The 24,532-nt window shown below is 42.4% G+C and overlaps 1 protein-coding gene across 3 annotated transcripts in view; it reads left to right on the top strand.

The window, feature by feature from the left end:
* lrp1ab (low density lipoprotein receptor-related protein 1Ab) overlaps positions 1 to 24,532 on the top strand; it is an 81,603-nt gene that overhangs the window by 15,950 nt on the left and 41,121 nt on the right. For all 3 annotated transcript variants that reach the window (XR_015036161.1, XM_085782057.1, XM_085782056.1), the window contains exons 3-8: positions 8,971 to 9,108; positions 15,885 to 16,004; positions 16,304 to 16,432; positions 16,741 to 17,001; positions 22,873 to 23,035; positions 23,455 to 23,677. Coding sequence is in view for 2 of the 3 variants with exons in the window: in XM_085782057.1 (XP_085638183.1) it covers positions 8,971 to 9,108; positions 15,885 to 16,004; positions 16,304 to 16,432; positions 16,741 to 17,001; positions 22,873 to 23,035; positions 23,455 to 23,677 (1,034 nt within the window). In the remaining variant the exon portion in view is untranslated. The remainder of the gene's footprint in view (positions 1 to 8,970; positions 9,109 to 15,884; positions 16,005 to 16,303; positions 16,433 to 16,740; positions 17,002 to 22,872; positions 23,036 to 23,454; positions 23,678 to 24,532) is intronic.

Below are 24,532 nucleotides of genomic sequence, written 5' to 3'. Positions count from 1 at the left end.
TATACAGGCCCCTGTCTGCAGGTGTGACCCTGTCATCCTCTCCCAGGGACTGCAGTGGCTCCCCCTCACTGCATGGCTTCAATTGGTTTCAGACAAGCCGTTTCACCTCAATTACATATAGGCTTAGGGCTCAGGAAGTGGTTGACATGTGTCCTCGGGGCAGAAGTTTATGTTGTATCTGTCTCAACGATGGTGCTTTGTGCACAGGACTGCTGCTCTTTAATGCTCCTATAGTTGTGGTATGCTGTCAGCGAGTTCACTCCATGTTGCACTGATAAAATAGTGAGGGAGAGGATGTTTGTGTTGCTCATGGAGTCAGTGTGACAGCGTATAGCAGTTCACATAGGATTGATGAGGTTTGGGCCTAAGAGATGTGGATTAAAGATTCTTGAATATTGTTTGTGTGTGTGTGTGTGTGTGTGTGGGGGGGGGTGTGTATGTGTGTTCATTTGTGCTGTCTTTATTTAACCACGCAGTTGAGATTGTTGTGCACGTAGCTCCCCATAAAAGATAAAAGTATTGGTATAAAAAGTCTTGGCTTTATCCACAACAGATTACCACCAAAAACAAAAGAAAACCCACAGAGACATTTTACTCTCTTAGGTTCTCTGCATTTTGCTGATGTGACACGGGTGTAGAACAGTTTTTCTTAAATATTTAACTGGTTTTCAGCTCTTGAATTCTCTGCCTTTTTTTAGTTATGGGGAGAGTCATAATGAGGTCACAGCATTTTACAGCAAAATCTGTAAAAGTTTTGGAGATAGTTTTGTAGTTCTCAAGTAGAAATCTTCCATCTCACCATATCAGATGCTTTTGATAGCTTTAGTTTTCAAACCACTTTTACATGACTCTGTTGTTAAAATTAAAAATGCTGTGTCATAACTTTCATTCCTTTTCACAGCTTTGTTCGACCAGTTGTGGTTTAAAAAAAAAAAAAAAAAGCACTGACTCCCTGTCTGTAACCCATAGTCTGTGTGCAATTATGAGTCTTGCGTGAACCTCATTCACTGTGGTTGAGCCAGGGAATGGGAACAGATGTTCAAGTAAGTCCTAGCATGTAAGCACTTTCTCTGTCATGAGAAGCCCTTGCCATAAGGGAATCCCTTTCAACATCAAAAAAACCTTATGCAACAACTGTTTGCCCCTAATTCCCTGTTAGACTTTTTACCCCCTGATTTAGCATGAAAATGTCCACAGGAGGACTTCAGTGCGGGGGCTGAAATGCGTCTCAGTCATGCAAATGCACTTATTTTCTTTTCCCATGAGATGCTATCCACTTTCATTCAGGGAGAGAAAATTGGCTGATAACTCAAAGTAGTTAACACTTGCAAATGACAAGCCACTCCCTACTCACTCTGTCAAGTTGTCGCTTAAGTTGTCTCCACAGGCTGGTAAAAGTAGCACACACATACATATACTCACACAAATTCATTTGCTTTCCTCGTTGATGCTAGAAAGTAATTTTGAGGGGATATACCTGGAATGCAGACTCATAATGAAACTGAGGGACCCTTGGCTGAAGAGGCTAAAAGCATTTCATGTAACAATAGCCAAATGTGAACCTTGAAATCCAGACACACTCTCCTTTTCATTAAACTTTCATGATAAGCCTTCGGTGAACATATGATTTCATGTCATTTGCTTGCAACAGAGCAATTAGCGCCAACACACTGGAAACTGCTTCAAAGAGGTGGTCTGATGTAATAGTGGTGGCACAATACTGCAGTGAAAGTACTTCGCAGAACACAATCGTACCATGTCCATTGGCCCACACACATTCTGGATCTTTGCTGCAGGAGCTGTGAAGGGCCGGGGGCCAAGCTGGTAAGAAGGTCTGATGAAGATTGAGTTATCATCTCCATGCAGCTGCCTGAGGCGGCTGTGGGCCACACAACAAGGTTATCTGTTCATCTCTTGCCCTTGAGCCCCCTCTGGACACTTGCCAGCCTGGTCCTTTGTCCAGCCCATCTGACTGTCATGGCCCAGCAGCCTCTCCAAGACAACCAGGAAGAGCAGACTGCGGAGGTAGTGGGACGGGATGGAGGCATGGAGCGATGCAGAGAAGGGATGATCTTACAGAAAAAGGCTTTGAATAGAAGAAAATGAGCAGATTAGCATTTAGGCTCAGGAGGAAAATGGAAATGGCTTTGTAAGACTCTGATCCTCTTTCTATAGAAACAGCCCTTTACAGTAGAGTTTTGGGGGGAGGGATCCTTTCATAGCCTGTAATCAGTCATGTAGCTGTACTTGCAGGGGGCACCAGGCAGGGGCAGGAGGGTCTGCAGTGGCAGTGGTTGACACACTGCTTCCACAGAGGAAGGAGCAAAGCCCTGTAAATCCCTCTGGTCTGTGGCCCTGAGCCCTCCTCAGCTTCACCGGCCTATCAACAGACAGAGAACACAGGGCTTTCTCACGCCACACAGGCACCACTTCCCTTTCTCTGCTGTCTCCTCCACGCCCTGTCTCCTTCTCTCCCTCTTTCATTCTGTCCTACTCCGTCCCTCTGTCTTCCTCCCTGTCTGTCACAACAGGTGGAGATGCTAGGCTTTCGTCATCTCTGTCCCCTGCACCTCATATCTCATCTCCAGTCTTTCCTCTGGTGCAGTTGCCTCAGATTTTCCCCCCTCTGGTTGTGAATGGTGACTTGGGTTTGTTTTTGTTAGCCACTTGTTTTCCGACACTTTAGAGGAAATGGTCTGTGTGACTGTGTGACAGTCAGATTGTATTTGAAGCTAGATAAAGATTCAAATGTCTGAATAAGCAGGTAACTAGATTTGACGAATTTGTTTTGCTGTTTTTACTGAAAGAACTTTGTATACTCCACCCAAGCCCCATCTTTTAACACTCAGCCTCTGCGGACTTGAAGAGTGGCTGTAAAGTGTTTCCAATTTGTTAAAAGCCGTCGATCTGGTCGGATCAAATTAATGTAAGTGTATAATGAACTGCTCACATACCATAGCTCACTTCAATGTACTGGGTTTGGCAGCTCTTCATAGAAGATGTTATTGTGACATTGAGGCAATATGTTTTAACCTCTTATGACAGAGCGTTGACTCCAGAGTACACTGATTATATGCATGGGCATCATGAAGAAGTGAATTATGATACACGAGTTTCACTTCAAAAATGTTTTTCTGCCCTTTTTTAAGCTTCTGGGGTTTTGATTCACTCTTAAAATATCTTCCCTTTGACATGATCTTTGTCAGGATTTCTATATAGTAGTAGCTGATTTCTTCAGTCAAGACACTAGATATAGTAATTCACATGATTTTTGTCAGTTATAACTTCATATGTTAAGTGTGTAAGCAGGAGGGAAAGCACTAGCACATCAGGTTTTCTTCCAGGCACAGCAGAGTGTGCTGCTCTGTTAGCCCTGTGTGCGGTGGCTGCCTCCGTAGGGTTTGGCATGTGTGATTCCAGAGAGCAGAGAGTCGGTCAGTGGGCAGGCCTGCCTGTCACCCTGCACAACATATTCATTTGAGCTGACAGCAGACTTTATGGAAGTCAGTCAGGGGCTTCCATGGTACCCGAGGAGCAGGAAGAAAAGGAGGCTTTTATGTTCAGGACAAAGGATCGACAGGGTATCCAAATTTAAGGTCATTGCATAACTACGGGAACTGAGGGATGGGGGATGGTGGGGTCTAGAGGTTGAGGTGTTTGGAGGGAAGAACACATTGCGAGACACTGCCTCTCATGTCGCTACTCTTGATGCCTTGTGCCGGTCAGACTAACTTAATGGAACCCAGATGCAAGGGATAACAGCAATCTGTGTTTGGGGAATTATTTGAAGGTGACACAGACTCAGGCTGCAATGCATTGCCTATATCCACACTGTGCTCTGGGGAAATGTGTAACATTGTCTTTGCGCAAAGTAATATTTCACTGCACATAAGCACATGCTGCAATATGAATTTCAATAAAACTGAACACGGTCTATGGTGTGACTCACAGTTTATAATGTTTTAATTGGCACTCATTTCTTTAATTTGTGATTACTGTAAGAAAGTAAAAGAAAGAGATCACGCCGCAGAATGGCGAAGGTTTAACCGTCAAGATCCCTGCAGACACAGAGAGGATATTCTAATATCACAGCTAATAACACAGTTCACTGCAATAATGTAATTATCCCCACTCTGCCCTCTAATAGGTGTGAAGGTTGTAATTTTCCCCCTTTTTCTTTGTCTGTTATCCACTCATCCCACATTGTTCTCAGCTGCATCGCTGTCTCCCAGGCTGCATCGCTTACTGGAGAATCTGTATAATCCCTGAGCAAAGCGACATATTACATTATTCTAAAATTATGTCCTGTTATAATTACATCCCTTCACTCCTATGAAAAAACTTCCACTCCACCTGCTAATGATACTGTAGGGAAAATACTAGTCCTGGACATACAGATGGAGATGATTATCATTTTTACAATCTTAGCTATGTTTCATAGAATTTTTAAACAGTTCCTAGGAGTATAAATAAAAGTAACATGAGCCCAGTAGGAAACATAAACCAGTGGGTGATATATCTTTTGGTCTCCTACAAATCCTGGAGTTTTCATTTTTCTTTGTAAGCTGAATGCAAAGAGGCACTTCTAGGAAAGACCATAGGAATTTGTTGTGTTATGTTGTGAGATGTACTTAATTTTTGGAAATCGTCCTTTGTTGAAAGAAAGATCGTTCGTTGGGTTGAGAGTGTTTACAGGTCACAAAAAGCTAATAAATTACTGAAATCTAAAAGCAAACATGATAATGATGGCAGGAAGAAAGTTAAAGTTCCATGAACAGTGAAGAAGTGAATATGACTAAATAGCACTATGCAATGTCCAACAAGCAGGAAATAAATCCAAAGGGCCAAAGGGCAAAAGTGTCAAAACTTTACCATTTACATTGCAAACTGTGAATCATTCTTCCCTTGGTGAAGGACAGCTGTTGCAATGTTAATGATACATGATCACATTTCATAAGTCAGTCCTTTCTGCTTACTTTAGATTTTTTTTTTCTCAACAGATGGTGTTTTCAGGTGTTGAGTAAGATGGGTTTATTCACTGTCATTAGTTTGACTTGCTTTCAACCCTGGACATATAAAAAAGACAGAAGAGTTAAGTCCTTGAATCAAGATTTGCACCTTTCTACTGAGCAGCAACATCTTATAGCTGTTGGTGTGCGTCTACTTTAATAGAAACTTAGGAACTTAGGAATATTATGTCTTTACCATCTTTACAGCCAGATGCTTGTTTCCTTATTCATGATGCTGTAGCTTGCAGTTGTTTTGGCCTGCAGCTACATCTTCATGTAATGATCCTTCAGTTCTAAAATGGCACTGCAGATTTGACAAATTACTTCACAGCTGTTACTTCAATGACACCACATAAATATCCACTCTGATTTTGGAAAACCTTAATGGGATCAACACTTGGACAGAATGAGTGCAGGCCTTCTTGTTTGTGATGACAATGTAATTCTGGGCTCCGCCTAAAATCTCGTATCTCAGTACGGACCTAAACTCACAGGTCCAGGTGTCTGGTCTTGTCCTAAAATAAAAGCAAACTGGGTGGATATACTGGAAGATATTAGAATAGTATTCGGTGTGGCTTTACGAACCCCTCGCTTTGCTGCTGTGTCCTGGAAGTCTGTAAAATATTCTCACAAATGCGGCAAGGACAAATATCCAAAGAGCTTTACTCTGTTTGCTCCAAGTTTATAGATATGGACTCCAAACCTCAATTTTTCAAACTCCACTGAGGCCTCAACGCCTTCCAGAATTATTCTCAACAAATTGTGGACACCACTTGTTGTGCAAGTAAGAGATAAAACTCAGACTTGCATAGTGTGTGCGAACCACATGTGCAAATGAAGAAAGACAGAAGATCAGAAGTTCAGCTGTGTTCTTTGCCCTCAGTAATGCTCTGGCTCTACTGACAGATGACGCAGAAAATGGCTACTGCGAGAAGTGGGGAGGGCGGGGCGGGGGGGGGGGGGGGGCTTACTGTAATGCACTGCCAACAACTTCCCAAACTGGAGCAGGTTTCTCTCCATTGTCCCTCCTGCAAAGTTATTTAATCCTCCATATTGTCCTTTTTCTATTTCGTTTTTTGCTGCTGGTCCCTATTCAGCTCCTGCCAAGGTATTACTGTGTTGTGGAACTCAAACAATTCATTCTGGCTGTTGTGTATTACTGGCAGTTATAGCGCATATCCAAAAAACTTATTCAGCCTCCTGCTGCTGCCTGTCCATTGGAAAGGTGTGTTGTGTATAAGTATCCTGAGACACTGGAGCACACAGTTGCCATATTAGTTAATCAGTCTGACTGCTGAATCCTTAATATGTCACTTTTTGTTAAATATACTTACTTGTATTCATAGTTGCAGAGACACTGATGTGTGCGGATGGCATTCAGTGTCTCTTATACTGTGCTAAATCCTTGGCAGGGGTTTCATTTCCAGTGTGCATGACAGTTTATTCCCGGTACTGCAGTTTATGTAGAAATCCCCAGGTTGGCAGTTTATTGAATGTAAATCAGGCTGGCTTAGAGGCCGAGACTGTAGGAGGGCTGCTAATATGCTAGCATCCCCCAGTTGGGCAAGCTACTCTCCTTCTCCCTAAGCCAGATGTATTAGAAGCTAATTCTCTGTTTGAATGTGGCACATTTTCCACACAGGCTGCTGTGGTGGGATCATTAATGGAAGCTCTTGTCACTTTAAGGCACTTGTTTTATCTGAGTTACATGTAATGTTTCTGTGTGTGGTTATTAATCTCTCGGATGGATAGAGAGGACTCATGTGGTTTCCTTCAGGGAATGTCGACATGCAGGCAAATGTTCTCCCACATATAAGTCTTTATGCATCCACACTTTGGTTTATAAAGACATGACTTGTCTTGGTACAATGTATCAAGTCTTAGCTATTGAGTTATATGTATTTTTCATTTCCTTTTAGCTATAAAAAGTTCCAACGTCTTTACTTGTGTGAAATGTGCATGGCACAGAAATAAAATCCTTTATATCATGTGGAGTCATGTCAATCATACTTTAGGTTTTTCTTAGCTGAAGTTACAATCTGTACAGTGCCACATTCTCAATCCTCTTGACTCGCAGCTCAGATACACAGAAGCTCCAAATGGATAAAAGCAGAAGTAAGGGTCAAAGGAACTGCATTTTGGCTGCAACAGCTGCTTAATATTCAGACACCAAAGACTTTGCCTGTATGAGATTCTGAAGGAGGCATCTGAATCAGGTTTACAGCTCTGACTGTGCATATGCAGATATCATGCTATCAAAATCTCAACCAGCGCCACACATAACCCATAGAACTCTACAGATCGTTTCCTGTGAAGGAAGCAAACTTTATTTTCTCTGCTTCTAGTGTTTTTCTAAAATGGGTCAGCAGATGTTAGAGAGAGAGCGAGAGAGGTAGAGGAGGAGGAGGAGGAGGAGGAGGAGGAAGAAGAAGAGGAAAAACAGCCAAAGCAAACTGTTTGCTCTGCAGTGTGGGCTGAGAGGAGAGATAGAGAGAAGAGTGGGAGAAAGTGCAAGGAAGAGATTTCATCGACGGTTCTGGTCTGACGCTGGTAATAGGAAAAACAAAAAGGACCAGAGCAAATCATATTGTCTCCTCTGCCCTCTATACATCTTAAGATCCCATATATCTTTGTTTATTAAAAAAAAAAAAAGTATAATTGTTTTCCTTCAACATTTGCAGACATTTCATTACCTGTCATTCAGTACATATTTAAACCATGCACGTAAAGCAGGTCATATGTGCATAATATTTTTGTTTTCATTCTCTGACACCTGCAGGGAAGGTTTAACTCTCTCACCTCAAACCTTTATCTTGCGGCAGTCTTCTGCAGTTTTGTATTTCAGTCCGTAGACCACAAGACTAATGTATGAAAATGATGACACGCAGATTCAGAGAAGATTGTTTTCTAAACTGACTTTTCTTTTTAACGCTGATTGATGAGACTGTCCTCCTCACAACAGAGGAGAAATTAATTGAAAAACTTCAGGCCTATGGCAGTGAATAGAAAGATAAAACATAGCTCATAGTAATTACAGGCTGTGATTAAGACTGGCAGCCAATTGACCTTAGGTCCTTTATAGTTAGACAGTGTGACAGGTAAATCTACCGAGGTGGTATCGTCCCTGATGATGGCCCTGACCTCACTGAAACTCGAGGAGGAAAAAGTGAAACCCTCAAATAGGCTGTACGACAAAGCTGAAAGGAAAGAAAGCTGCTTTCTCATCCATCAGTTAAAAAAAAAAATTATGTAACACATTGCATAAACAACAATCTTGCTGTGGATCCCTGGGCAGGACATCAGCTTGGCAGTGCTTGCTCACTGACAAACTATGTAATGGTGACACACACTGTTTCTAAATAACCTCAAACCTAGTTTGGTATTTCTGCGCAGCAATTTGCTGGCATTAATCAGCTGATATCAACATCAGCACAAGTATCTGCAATAAGCTTAAGTCAGCCGATGTATCAGTCTGATCGTGATGATGATCTGCTGACTCGTAGACTTTACTTGAATTGTCATATGAACCAAATCATGAACTCTCACATGGTGCAGGTGATGGATGGGGGGGAAGAGTAACAGCAGTTAGAGTTCCAGTTTAAGAAATATCTGCAGTAAATCCCTGAATTATGTAACCATAACCTTCATAAGGTTTTGTCATCATATCATCATACAAGTACAGTGAAAGAGGAGGATGCAGTGGATAGAAGAACACAACAGCACCATGTACCGCTTTGTGCTGGTCTCTCAGTGATCTCAGTGAAAATAACTGATTAAATAAAGATTGATCTTGACTGCGACTGCCCATGTCCTATTACTTGTAGGCTGGAGGACATAATGCAGTGCACAAATACACATGTTCTGTTCACCATTGTGCACGAGTTATTTATTTGTTGGAGTTTGTTTTTTTTGTTGCTTTTTACTGCTTTGTTTCCTTAGATGTGTCTTGCTTGTGTTGCAGGCACACACAACAGAGTGAACGAGTGTCCTGTCAATGATCACGGGTGTCTGGACCTGGATGTGTGCATCCATATGAGCAAAGTGTGTGATGGAGTCCCCGACTGCTCTGACGGCTGGGACGAGGGTCCTCACTGCAGAGGTAACAGATGGCACAATCACTTTCAATATATCTTCTGTCACACACACACAGACACACACACACACACACACACACACACACACACACACAAAGAGTGTTGCCCTTTGCTGTGGGTCAAAAATGACCAATCGGCTTCTGTTCTACAAAAAAACTGCTATCTCCCTGTCGTCCCATCCAAAACTATAATATCTATCCAATAATCTCTTCTATTAGGCCCTTTAATGAGCTGGCCTGCTCTGGCCTGCTCTGGCTTGTGCAATTACAATGGAATTTGGCTTTCTTGGGAAAAAAGTCATTAATTTATCAATCAGCTCAGCTATGAGGATGTTTCCCCAATCCCTGCGGGAATGATGAGCATTCAGCCTAGATGCAGCTGAAGAAGAATCCCATCAAATCCTCTACTATTAATTAGGGACTACAGAAGAATGATAGATGGAACATATTGAGTCCATAGTGCTGGTCTTTGTAGCTACAGACAAAGGAGCAAACACTGACTGGCCTCAGAGGATTGCCTCAGTATTCAGCCAGGCAGTCTCAGATAAAGCTGTCTGAAGCTTTGCCTGTTTATAGCCGCAATAACTCATGCTGCGATGCATGACTGCTTTTAATTTTTATTGTGCACCACTTTTTGTTTGTCTCTCCAATCCACTTGTTGTAGTAGCGATACATTATCAATATGCCTTTCCCGGAATATGAAATCACTTAATCAAATATTTATGACTAGCACAAAAGTCCTGTAACAACAGGTGGGGCTGCCAGGTTTTTAAACATTGTTTCTAATCTTGGACCACCTTATCTTTTATGCTAATTTCGGAGTGTTGACCAAAGCTTTTATTGGCCACACGAGTATCTGCAAAGGTAGGCACATGTATGTTTTAAAATAATACATTGAGGTTAGTTCTTTTTATTTTATTTTATTTATTTTTTACCCTTTTTATTGTTATAACAGTTGAGACTTTGTGTATTTTAGGTTTTTCCATTATTTTACATGAAATTGACATTTTCAGAATTCTTTGTTGTTTCACTCCCATGTGTCTTTACATGTATTTAAAACAAATCTTCTACACAGGGATGAGATTAAAGTCATTAGTCAAAGTCAGATCATTTTAGTGTGATAACATAAGGCAAGCAAAGCACAGGAACTGTTGGACAGATGAAGTGGACACTTGTACAGAGAGAGTGAGATTGTTTGTATCCCACGTGTTGGTCATCACTGCTGGACAAGCCTACAACGAAGCAATGACATCATCCAGTCACAGCATGCACAGGCTGTCCCCGAGGACACAAGTCCAGCTGTCCTCAGTGCGGCAATGGTCACGACACACCTAAACTTACACACATACGCGCACACAGCTACATGTTCATGTGCCTGTAATGCATGCATGTATTCACACAAACACACACACACACACAGTCACATTCTTGTAAATACACACCCAAACACACCCATTACCCCACACACAAACTTTTGGCGTTGCTGTTTGTGAGCTCCCCTCTTTCCAGGGAAAGGCCTGGCTGGCCTTTCACAAGCTTCCTAGTGTTTTCTTGTACAAACTGCAGGGTTGTGCAAGTGTACCTGGGCGCTGATGTCTGAAAGCACACTTTGTCAGTCAGTGTGTCCAAGTAATTCTGCCAAAGTTGTTGACAAGAGTGGTTAGAAAGGGGAGCGTAGCAAGGTAGGTTAAGCAGGAATTTTATCTGACTTAAATAAATTTCCTCACTGTTTTCATAGTGTGTGGCAAGAGTTGAGATTAGCTGGCATGAATTACATTTAGGAATGATATCAGGGAGTAATCAGGTGGGCTCAGTGGTGTTGTGATGGGTGGTAAGGTTGTTACTGGTAGTACGGTTCCAAGGCTTTTAGTCTGACCCTTGATCTGTGTTTTTTTTTTACTGTTTGAAAAGGTAAAAGCAAAGTGAAAACAAATCAGAACTTGAACATATTATCATGCTGTCAACATGGATCAAAATGTTTGGGAAACGCCATTGCCAGTCATATTACACCCTAACAGTCAGTTTTTTAGTGTTTGTTATATGCTATTTTATCTAAAATGAACTTGAATAGTATCTTTGGTAGAAAACCTAAAATACTTTACAACTTTTGAAATAACAAAAAAAGGAAATACACAATTCAGTCGTAGCCTCCTGCGTACGACTGGGCCCTGGTGCCTTCCCAAGAGCATTAAGAAAAAACATACAAAACAATAGACTTGTTTCCGACGTAGTTCAGTGAGCGCCTGATCCAGTGATGCTTGTCACACAATTATGCTATAGTCTAACTTCGGGTCTTTGGTCAAATTACAACAAATAGTCCCAAGACTATATTTAACAAAGCCTATTTAACTAAATGTAGCCTTTACACACAATTGGCAGTTGTGTTGTTTTTCTGTATGAGTGAAAGCTGAGTCTATTCATTGATCTGTGGGCCTTCATTTGCCCTTTCTCTGTAACTTGTGGGTGATGGGGCCTCTCATGGGAGAGTGAGGCTTTAGACCTGCCTCCCTCAGAAGTGACTGATTGATAGGGAAAAGAAAAATGGGGTCATGGAAGCACTCTTAAGAGCTTTTCCTTTTTTCTCGCTGTCCAAAAGGGACCCCTGATTGTTGTCATGGCCTGATGCTATTGTTTATGCATGCGGTGGGCTTTCATTGTCCTTCATGTCCCACTAACTGTGGAATGAGAATCATAGGTGACCTGAGGCTGCTTTTGGAAAGACCACATTTTCATCTTTATTCATGAGAGGGTCTTGACCTAAATGAGTTTATTGGCTGCCGTTAGAGTTGTCCTGCATGATAAGACCTGTTTTTATTGACTTAGTCTTTTACCCATCACTGTATGTAGAGACACTCCTGTGTTGTAAACCCTTTACTCAAAATGGGCTGCAGATTAAAGAAAATAGAAGTATTGATTTTCTCCGGGAATGTTTGCTGTTGCAATACTGTGGGCACTTTCCATGTGTATTTGTACATTTGTGTTTGATTATTTGTGCAAGTTTAGATTTAGATGTCTGAGGCAGCATGCTGCCACTGTTTGGGACTATGATAGCTACTGTTTGCTCATTACTCAAGCCGCTGCCCTGCTTGTGTTTGCAAATAGTCATTTCACTCCCTTTGACTATGCAGCCTTTCACATACCTACATAGTTTTATCTCCTTTATGTCTAGTTAGCAGTGCCAGGCATGGCTCACTTTTTCGGTTATTCTACTTATCAGTTATGAAATGCACTATGAAACAATATCATAACAACATATTCATGGAGTGAGCAGCATTGTCTTACACTGGGTCTGATTTTTTTTGTTTAATTAACCTTGGTGATACGGTAAACTGAGATGAGATTGGTAGACATTACTAGAATGCAAATTTATTACGTGAAAATTGTGTCTTACACTGCAAACAATTAGCATAGATAGAAATATAGTATAGACACAGATGCACCTTATACAATCAAGAAATAGCATCTTGTGAAAATATTAAAGTTGGACCAGGATCAGCTTGAGCAGGCAAAGTGAAATACATTCTATTGGTAGGAGTAAATACTTGGAGTATGTAGAATGAATGAGACATTAAGTGTAAGAACAAGAAGTTGGGCAACTTGATGGAGCCCTGTAGGGGAACAGTAGGTTGCTGCCAGCTGCAGGTAGAGGACAAGGGCATGTGTGGACATGCTTCCAGACAGTGAGAGCACAAAGGTAGGAATGTCGTGGGAATAACCTCTTCTTTACAATGTCACACACTGCAGTAGTTTATAGAGGTGATGTTTCAGTTCAGCTTCCACTTTGAAAATGGAGACAGGCTTATCATATGTTAGGTTTTTAGTAAGAAATGGGATTTGGTTTCAAGCCAGCTGATGGATAGATGAGTTGATCTTTTTAAGGAGAGACGTGTATGGAATCATTCAGTCGTGACAGGTTTGTTGCGTAATAATGACCGTGACCCCAGAACCACCTGGTCTCTGTCTCATTCGACCTGCGTCACCCTGTTGCACAGACCCTTCAACCCAATGATTGGATTTTACCACAAAATGTCAACTTTCATAAATTTTTTCTCATACAGTGGTTATGGACAGATGCCAAGAGCAGTTCTTCTCCCACTCTTCTTTATAGCCTCTGCTAATGAACCGTTTTTCTTATTGCTCTGCTCTTTCGTTTATGTGTGCATTTTGTGTGTTGGTAGCACAGCCAGTCATTTGACAACCTTGTGTCTAGTCTACTGAAGCTAAGGACTGGCTCCAGACACATCTTGAGATTGTTCATATTGACATTATAATGCTTGCAATCTATGGATTGTAACAGAATCTCATCTTGTATTTTCTTGATGTGATGTTATCGTGCATGCGTGACAAATTCATCATTTGACTCAAACTCTCATTGACACAGTCTTGCAACATAAGGGTATTTTTGGTTTTTGAACTGTCTCATGTCATCAGGTGAAACTAAGCCTAGTGTGCCGACTGACAAACATGTTCATACTCTGGCGGCTTCCCCTTAAAGAACTATAGATGAGTGAAATTGAGGGTTTCCATCCATGCAGTGGAACGATCAATGGCTCTGGCATGCTTGTTTAGGACTGAAGGCCTCAAGTGTGTCAGTGTGTGATTTGTTTGCTTCGTTCATTAACCCCTGGTCAAACATCTGACACGCTGCTGTTTCTTGTTTGCTTGGAGCTGGAACGTTCTTACCACTCCATATCCCTAAGCCCTTTATGCGCTTGTTTCCACCTCTGTTGACACTGCGCTGTTGTTTTCTGCTTCAGTCTCCATGGCACGTCTGCCTGCCATTAAACACCTGCAAATGCTCTTAGGTTTGAAGAGCAGAAGTATTTAGCAGATTCACATTCCAAAATGAAAATCTGCCTCAGGAAAGTAATTTTTTTTTTTTTTGTAAATACCAAATTAGTCAAAAATATGATTTAGAGATCCAATAATATTGTCTTTGTTACCTCGGCAATGCAGTAACATTTATTATTTCTGCACACAATTATGTCAACCAAAATCTGATATGTTAAATTTGAGATTGGTAATTTCTTAAGATAAAATCTGAATTGTTATTATTATTTTAATTCTATTCAATTATATTATCTGAGAGCAAAATTACATTTAGAAAAATGGGTGGACACAAGTTTACAATGGAATTTGTATCATTGCAGGTTGGTATTGAGATAATGTTAAGGAAGATTGTATAATAATAGTAATTTTGTCCTTATTGGCCACCCATAGCTCAGGTAACAAAACCAAACAAACAGATCTGGAACAGAGGCACATTTATGGGTATTTTAGCTTGGTAGCTGCCTGTGGTCTCTCACAGTTTGGGGCTTGGTAAATGGATTTGATATGGGGCCACAGTGTTTGCTGGGGGACTCTTCCTTTCAGTGGGGCAACAACAAAAGGGTCATTGTGGCCCAGAGTGCCAAGGGCCTTTAAGCCTTTCACTGGTCCGATCTACACTCTTCACAGCCATACTATCACTAACTACTGTATGCATCACTATGTGTGTGTGACCACTAACCTTTTTTGTTGGAGAGTGAGGTCAATTTTATTCTTCTTCTGGAAACCACTTTTCTCTTACTTATTTGGTCAAGGATTAAATTGAAATGTTTCTCAACAAGTTCAATACATTTTTTTAAATAAAGTTTTGCTCTGCACTGGCTGCTCAATATTGCTGTGGCAGCTGTGCTGGGAGCTTCAAAGGGGAGCTAGAGGTTGTTGCATTGTTCGTCTGCAGCCTGAGAATACAAACCTGTCATAAATCATGCCACTGTCTTCATTCAGGAATAATTCAGGGAAGTTCTACTTACATCTGTGACATAGGGACAGGAGAGACATAAACAGAATATTACTGAATAAACTCATCAGGATAATACCTGTCCATTTGTTGGCATGTACTCACAGACATCTCTCCCAGCTCTGTGGTTTAGGTTGAATGAACTCCAGGGCAAGACCCGCGCCACGTGTCACATCCCCGTTTTTGGTCGGTGCACACATTACCAAAGTAATGAAATATTTTCTAAGCCTGAGGTCACAAGACTCTTTATTAGAGGTTTAAGCTGAAGATGAAATATAATTTGCTTTGTAATGTCAGATGTGAGTCCCTCTCTGACGCATCACTTCAGTCTACAATAGACACTCTATCCCAATTATTCCCAAGCCTAGACGCACATATCACCACACACACACACACACACACACACACACACACACACACACACACACACACACACACACACACACACACACACACACACCCTATAGAGAGCATGGTGAGGGGATGTGTGGATGCCCCTCTTTCATTTCCTGCCAAAAGGATGTGTCCTTGAGTTCCCTTGGGGGCGGGAAAGAAGAGGCCCTCTAACGCGTGCACATTCAAATCAACTTGGTCTGTCACATGCACAGATGAACACACATTGGTGCACGAGTGTAACCCCCCCCGCCCCCCCCCCCCCCACCCCCCCACTCTCTCTCTCTCTCTCTCTCTCTCACACACACACACACACACACACACACACACATGCACACATGCGTGCACATGCAACCACAATCCTATCTGATCTCCCAGTGGAGATGTGATAGGATATTAACAGTATGGCTTGCACTGGGATTAACATAAACATTTGAAAGCTTATCTGTGTACAAACCTGATCAAGTAGACAGTTACTTAGACAGGTTTCACTTGGCTGCCATTGTTATCCGTGTTTCTCTGCCTTGTAAATCAAAGCTTCTCCGTCAGTGTTGGCCTTCACAGTTAGTAACATTCTCTGTCTCTGTGTTTTTCTCTGGTACAGAACGAGCACCAGACTGTGCTTCCCATGGGTGCCAGTTTCGCTGTGCTGTGACTCATGATGGGCCTAAGTGCTACTGTAGAAATGGGTTTGAGGTTGCTGCAGATGGAAAGACATGTAAAGGTGAGTGGGTGATTTGGCAGATATATTCTCGCTCTGCTAAAGTAACACTGAAAGTATTCATCTGATTACTCTGACTTTTCTGTTCTCTGGCTGGAATTAGCGTGGGGCAACATGTAGAGAAGATTAGAGTTTCTTTAATCCACATGCCCCCTGGTAGAAAATAAGTGCATATTTGAGAATTTGCTTTTCTTTTCTGCCCCACCTAAAGAAATGGTTGCATAAGCTGTGAACAAGTACAGTACTATCCCTATACATCTCATCGCTGGCTGCCTCTGTAATATATTGTTGTTCCTCTATAGATTTCAACGAGTGCAATGTGTACGGGACGTGCAGTCAGACGTGCACGAACACAGAGGGCTCCTACACCTGCAGCTGTGTGGAGGGCTACCTGCTGCAGCCAGACAACCGCTCCTGCAAAGCCAAAAATGGTGAGAACACACATGCAAAAAGCGCAGCAGAGCCCAAGGATGCTGTTCCTACTAAACCAACAAAAGATTAGAGTTGATTTGGTTCCCTGTTGGAAATGGCTCCCCTGCTGTACTATATCAGATAATCACATCTGCATGGTGTGACATCCCTGTTTGTTTTACAAGCTTGTTTACTGGAGAGAGAGATGTGTTACAGGTATGCGGTGAATGGATGACCTTTTGACTCCTCTCCATCTCCCCCTCCCCCTTATTTCTCCCATGCCCCACCCCACCCCACGCTCTATCACATTCTTCATCATCATCATCAGAGCCAGTGGATCGTCTGCCCATGCTGTTGATCGCTAACTTGCATGACATCCGCTGCACCTCCCTGAGTGGCTCCACGTCCCGGTTACCCACCATCACCACCAAGCAGACCATGGCTATGGACTTCATCTATGCTGACGAGACGGTGTGCTGGATAGATGTGGGTGACACCCCTGCCGCCACCCAACTGAAGTGCGCCAACATCCCTGACCTGAAATCTGTCATAAACATCCGCACCATCAACATCTCCCTCAGCCTGCACCGTGAGTAGTACCTTCATTCACAAAAATCGAGAAATCTCATCCGACTGTAACAGAAATTGATGAGCCTTTTTTTTCTAGATGTTTTTTTCCACTCACAGCTTTCCTATAAAAAATGTTGTCGGGTACACTGAAAACATGACTTAAGCTGTAGGATCCCCTGTGGAACAGAAATGAATGCCTTGCATGAGAGCACGTTGGCAGTGCTCAGGTAGTCAGTTCAAGTTGTCAACTCACTCTGTGTGAAATTTCCATACTTTGCCCCAGGAATCAAATGGTCAGCGTTTCATTTGCTAGCTCAGACAAACGTAAGATGTGAAGCAATACAGTCTCATCTCAGAAAGCTGCTCATACCAGCATAAAAGTGCCAACTAGAAACGCTGAGTCCAGCTTTATTTTCCAAAAGGTTTCTCTTTGAAGAACAGGGGCACCCTGACACACACTAAATCATCCTGTAGAGGCAATATGTGTAGAGCTGACTTACGGTGATACGATACATATAAGGCTGCCAGCGTGCCTTCAGGCGTTAGTTTGCGCATTTCCTGACAGGCAAACAGTAGCCCACTGTGCAGCTTGATTTATATACTATTTAGAGGCCTGTATGTATTTTTCTACTGCACTCGCCTGATGTGTTTGAATCTAATCGGATGTACTCCAACTCCCGTCATTGATTTCTGCCATGATGACATTTGCAGTTGGGTAGGCCATGTTAAGTTCTCCCAAGCACTGCACATTTTGTCCCGGGGTGCACTGCAGGTAGATGCATGTGTAAGTGCATGTTTTTGTGTGTAGTCAGGCAATAAAGACCACAACTGATAAACACCGAGAAGTGAAACGTTTGCTCTGTGTTATTTAGATCATCATGGCCATGGGCACCATCCTAACTCACGCACACACAGACACAAGTAGATGAACATACACAGCATGGGAACACTTCCCTTTGAGAGAATGACTCATATAATGCTGACATGATATATATCTCTGATTACCAGTCTGACAAGGTTTGTTTTTATTTGCCTGGCTGACAGAGCCGTTACTCTGTAAGGATGGGGGCAGAGACCTAGACAAAATATAATCCAGGCTGTGGGTTTGTGCGTGTGCTTGTACGTAGGTGCGTGTGGGAATCGTTCCCTTGAGAATTAGCCCCAGGCTTGAAACTGCAGACATGGAGAAAACAAGTGGGGAAGATGTTTGTGTAGAACCTGTAATGCGGCTCACAAAACCTGCACCGTGCTTAGTGCCTCGGCTCATATCCAGTTCAAATTAAGCTCGTGTACCTGCTGTCGCTGCTGACAGCCGAGGCACAGACGAGGCTGGGGGGCTCAGTAAACCCCAGCGTCCTAAAATTATTATTATTTTTTCCCCAGCTGATTCATGGCACTCTCATGGGGTGTGGGCTGTATCCCACCTCGCACTCATTGTCTTGGCTTGCTCCTCTGGCTTTTTGATTTCGCCGCTTTGTTAAGTGGTCTCAGGGGTGAATGGGGGCGAGGGGTGGAATAGACAGGGACCCTGAGAGACAGATTGAAGTTCAGGAGACAGGGTATAGATAAAATGAGAGGGAGAGAGAGAAGGTAGTGATTTGCTGTACCTTGGAGGTGTGTGTCTGTGTGTATGCGAGTGGTCATGCAGATGGTATTTACATTCCTCTGTTGGGTTATGTCAGCCTGAACAGCCTCTACATTCCTCTGGCCGTCTCAGGTCCTGTCCAGTCAGGTCACTAAAACACGCTCATAGCTGAGGCTCACAGTCAGACAGAGAGACACACACACACCCCGACCCAAATACCTTTGACTCATGCACCCATTACTTGGTGACATATTACCTTTTATGAATTAAGATTTGAAATTTCTGGCCCATTTGTGAACATCTCAGATTATAAAATGCTTCTACTGTACCGTGCATTTCAGCCAGCCTGAAATGACTTGCAGTATTATTTTCAGTATCCTCAGTTGTTGCAGGGGGTTATTGTGTTGGATATTACTTGAATCTTCCTTTCATAATTTCAGTAAAACTAAAGTCAGGCTATTGTCACTAGATACAAGATCTTAGTGGCAACCAACCTCTGTTGAGCAATTTCCTTGGCATCTGATTAGGTATCAGATGATGATATCAGTTTGAGCCGTTTTGGGCAGTAACTTTCAGTTGAATTTTGGGGTATTGCAGCATTCACAATGAGTAGGGCAAAGTAAGCTGGTTCTGCATTTTAAGTATTTCCCCAAGGAAATTGCATCAGAGAGGTGGGTTGCCATTTAGATATTGTACCTAGTGACAATAGCTATACACAAAGTTTATAGTAATTATTTTGTGAAATGGTGCAAATTTTCATTTAAATAAAAATGCTTCTGTTTTGTTTTGTTTTTTTTGTTTTTTAAAGTCTGTTAACTGTTAGTGGAGGTTGTCTTAGTTTCTGATGAGTTGGTCCACACTGTGTGGAAGGGAAGAGACTGTGACTCCACAATCTTTGCTGTCTTGTCAGATTGGATTTCAGTTGTGATAAGGGAGCAAACGCCCACCCTTAATGTAGTGGAGGGGCCGTATACTGCATGTTTGGTTTCCCTTGTGGTCGCATGCTTTAAAATGTTAGCTAAGCTTGACCTGAGCGAACTCTGTCCCTCTCGATTTACCCATATGTCTTCTTACCTCTACTTTAAAGGGAACCTGCTCTTTCAAACAAATTCTGATCATATAATTGATACCAACACAGACTCTGTCAGCACTATTTTATATTTTATAACAAGCAGGGCTCAGGTGTACTCCAGAAAGTGTGATGGGCAGACCTGTGGATTGGCCTTAGATGGGTATGAATGAAACCATGGAGGCAAGGGGTTTGGGGTCAGGGTTCGCACAAAGAGGGTGATTTATAGCCTCTGGGAGCCTGAGAGAGGAGGGCAGATAAGTAGACGAGAGTTGCAGATGTGGCCTGCTCTGTTTGCATGTGTGATTTCCCTGACTGGGAAGATAAAAGGGGAGCAGAGCCTAGTCATCCCAACCTCTCCACCCTCTGAGCGGAACTCCACAGCAGGGACCAGCACTTCTCCGCATGTCCCTGTGTCCATCGTTCAGTCCCCCTTCCTCTCTCTGTCTTTGTTCTTTCGTCGCCTTTTTTTCCAGAATGCATCAGTCCACAGATTGTGTGTCGAGATCGGATTATATACTCATAGTTTGATCAGGAAAGATGCCTATTAAACCAAAGGGTAACTTCCTACCAAATTATTCTTGCATCCAAACAGAACATGTTTTCGTTTTTCTTCTTTTTCCTTTTGGTCATGGGTGGAATTGTGTCACAGTACCCCTGCTCTCAGACCTTCCTTTCCTGTCAGTAACCTCTCTGTTTCACTTGCTGCAGTGGGAGATTTAAAACTGGCATAACATCCTACGAATTACTGCCTCTTAAATAGAGGTCATATGTCAGATCCTTATGGAAAATCATAATCGCTAAACTCTAAAACTGTGCTCTAGAGAGGTCAAAGAGGTTTTTACACAGATTAATAGGATCTTCTTGGCACAGGGAGGATTATGGAAGCCACATGATGATTCCTGTCTGCTTTGCACTAACGCATAAATATAGGAAAACTTGCAACACATGCAAATAGAGTGGAGGTGTGTGACTAGTTTAAAGCTGTGGCCCTGTATGTAAATAGCTATGTTATTAGGGCGGAAAGCATGTTTGTTGTTGCCAGTAAGACCCCCTCGGTCTGTGAAATGTTTCCTCAGAGTAGTGTGAGCTTGGTAGGTGTTAAAGGGCAGGAAGTGAAAAGTGGTTGTGAGTGCAGGGTTGTTGGATGGAGAGAAAAGGGTGGGTTCATTCAGTTTCCCAGCAAACTTTCCACTTACCAGAAGCTGAATGAGCGAGGACGTGAAACAGACTGGCTGGCTCTTTGGATGAGGTGGTCCACTAACTGAAGGCTGTTACACAACGCATTACTCACTGTGTTGCACAAGTGGCTCTATATGAGTCTAATCAATGCCTTGTGCAGCCAGGCTTCCAGCTGGACTTCTTTCTAGGGTTTGGGTTAAGACTTGATACCAATGGGAGTATCGCTATCTCTTTTAGCTGCATGACAAACCTCCTTTGTCAGAGTCTTGGTTGTGATGTTTATGAAACATCTTGGATTGGTTTCTACTCCCTCCTTCTGTTCTTTTACTGTGATTTCTTTATTAGCTCATATATTTACTGTTATTCCCCTCTTAGATGTAAGATGACCACCACCATTGTCCATAAATTATTTCCAGATTAGAGCTGCACCACAGCTTTTGATGTTTTGTGATGAATTTATTTCTCCATCAGCAGGCCTATATCCGTTTTTCTTTCCTGACCACTGACCCAAAATCCTTCATAATTTCCCATTTTCCCCTCCTCTCCGCTTACATTGTTGCACCAAACATACTGTAAGTCCCATGTGGGGCTGTCCTTCTGAGGCTCTGTGTACGTTTGGTAGGTGGGGTTTCTACATTGAGTCCAGATGTGTGTATGCTCTGTTGTGCAACTTGCTTTGGCTCTATCTCAGCAGCATTGTCATTGTTGGGGCCTTTGAGGCCGTTTTTTGAAAATAACTTTTAATTAAAAAAAAAAATCAGAGACTTGGGGTAGTCTGATGGCAAACTCACTGTTGTTAGTGTTATAACCCAGTCGTGTACCCCGACATCAAAGTTGTCCATTGGAATAACTGGAGAAACACCTGTGGTCACTTTGATAGTATATGTGTGAATAGAGAGTCTGTGTGATGTGCATGTGTGTATACAGTGTTCTGCTTTGAAAGGAATCGTGGTGGCAGCTGTTAAAACACAAGACTGTATCTTCAAGCCCCCCCTTCAAGCTGGGTCTCCCTGTGGTCTGGGACTTCTGCAGCCAGTCTCATCCAGGACAGAGTTCTGAGGGAGTGAGAAATGTTTCCAGTGCTAACTTTGGACTTAATTTCCCAATGCTGGGAGTATATCTATATGTAAGGGTTTCCATCTGCAAAGCTTCCTCTTTCTAGCTTAGTAACCGGGTTGCATAATGTCGGCTTCCTTTTGGAGACGTATTGCAACAGTATTTCAGGTCACTTGGTGTTCAATTCTATCCCTAAAATGTATGTGTCATGAATATGTGCTGCCATGGCCAAGCCATTTGGTTTATTTCACACAGATGACAAATTTACTATGTGAGCGTATTCCACCACCGCTTTAACAGCAAATAAGAAAATATCGAAGAAACTTGTTCTTTCCTCCAGTAGAGTCCATGGATTTTCCTTTAACTGGTCTCACATCTATATGCGGCCTTATGAGTTAGCCATTGAACTTTAAAATTGAAATTTAACACAATCTTGCCTGAAGACTGATGGCTTATGAGAAATGATCCACCTTGATCCAAACATCAATACTAGAAGGGACCATGGCTTCTTTATTTTAGTGAATGAAAACGTGCACACTTGAAATGGGTCCTATGCAGTAGCAATATGCTAACAATCCCTTTTACCAAATGAAGCTTAGCTGGCACTGACTTTCTGTTTGTTGTCATTTTTAGTATTTAGAATAGGTCAGTCAGTTCCAGTGCATCTCCTAAAACAAGTCTTGAGTCTCCCTACAGATGAGAGTCTATGTTACTAGAAGATCAGTTTAGAAAGTGCAGGCTTTCACCTTTTATGCGTATCCATATCTGTCTTTTGTGTTTTTTTCTCTCTCCAATGCACTGCTAACCTTAATCAAAGACAAGAGGAGGGCAGGACAGAGACTCATTAATTCAGCACTGTTATTGTGTTTTTCAAGAGGGTGGGCACTTCTGAGAAGAGGGTCATGGCATTATGAAGTGATCTTGGTTTATGATTAATAGTTATATGACTGTGCTCTCATGAGGCTCTTTTTTTCTCTTCTCTGCTCTACGTCTCTCAGATGTTGAGCAGATGGCTATCGACTGGCTGACCGGAAACTTCTACTTTGTGGATGACGTGGATGATCGGGTGTTTGTCTGCAACAAGAACGGCCAGACATGTGTGACCCTGCTGGACCAGGAGCTGTATAACCCTAAGGGCATTGCCTTGGACCCAGCCATGGGGTCTGTACTTCTCTCCAGCCTACTTGACCTAACACTACCCTCAGTACTGTTTGAGCAACCCTTTAAAGGAAAATGCTGTCTTATGATCAGACAACGTGCTGAGCAAGCAGGCATCAAAGCACTTCCTCCAGATGGAAACCTAGACGAACACTAGTGTGCCACATCAACACTTGCATTTTGGCTGTTTCAGGTTCCTGATACTGACAATCTGGTACCTGATGTAGTTCCTTTTTTCAGTATCACTTCTTTATTTTGCTCAGGAAATCATTTATACTCATTATAATGAGTAACACATATTGCTTATTTTTGGTAAATTGTGTAATAAAACATAACGACCGCCGACCGCTAATGACATTTTTTCTCACGTTGCACCGTCGTCTTTTTCTTCCCGTCCTTCCTCTTCTCTCCTTCTGCTACAGTAAAGTGTTCTTCACAGACTATGGGTCTACGCCGCGGGTGGAGCGCTGTGACATGGATGGTCAGAACCGCACTAAGCTGGTGGACAGTAAGATCGTTTTCCCCCATGGTATCACCCTGGACTTGGTCAACCGCCTGGTTTACTGGGCTGATGCCTATCTGGATTACATTGAAGTGGTGGACTATGAGGGCAAAAACCGACACACCATCATCCAAGGCCTGCTGGTGAGGCAAAGGGATTGGTGCATGCACAAAAAAAAAAGCTTCATCCCCAAATGTCCAGAGATACAGTTCAGTGTAGACCTCAAATTGCTCAGCCTTCATTTGAAAGGTTACATTTCAGCAAACAGCAATAGGCCACAGTCCCTGTTGACTTTTTAATCATCCCTTTGAGACATGAAACATCTGCTTTACAAATCTGTATCATCATTGATTTAATCTAATCTTCTTTAGAAGCAGCACTAATTTCTAGTTGTCTCCTGTGTACCTAGACAAAGACAGTCTACCCCTCCTGGGGATAAGTTCTTTTTTATTGCCTTGATTGATATTAGTTAAGGAGTGTGTGATTTTCCAGGCTAGTGCCTCTCTAAACATATTAGTCTGGCCAGAGTGAAGCCCTTAAACTTATAGTGGAGTAATGATCTTAATGAAATCAGGACTGTGATGGGTAGGTGGTGGCGACCGTGTGTGTGTGTGTGTGTGTGTGTGTGAGAGAGTCAGAGAGAGAGGAGGGGTAAGGTAACATGATCCCAACCCATACATCTTTCTGACAGTAGAGGAGAACTGCACAGTACAGACCCTTATAAAAAGTAAAACCTCTCTATTTAACAGTAAATGGGAAGTGGAGCAATTATGCTGCCCTGTGCCAAGTTTACACAAACTCTGCCTTTATCTCTGTCTGTGCACGTCTGTCCGTCTCTCTCTTATTCTGAGGAATAGTTTGTTAGAAAAGTATACAGTGTACACAAACGATATCCCACAAACTATTAGTCACGCACCATGAGTTGTTTTACCCAAAATGTCAGCACTTTCAAAAGCAAATTTAAGATGTGTTAAATTTTGCTTCTTCATTGTCTCATT

Source organism: Trachurus japonicus, chromosome 7, assembly GCF_045865225.1.
Source record: "Trachurus japonicus isolate A0001 chromosome 7, Traja_1.0".
In the NCBI taxonomy this organism is placed as follows: domain Eukaryota; kingdom Metazoa; phylum Chordata; class Actinopteri; order Carangiformes; family Carangidae; genus Trachurus; species Trachurus japonicus.
Note: the sequence above shows the minus strand (reverse complement) of the source record. Positions and strands in the feature narration are given on the sequence as shown.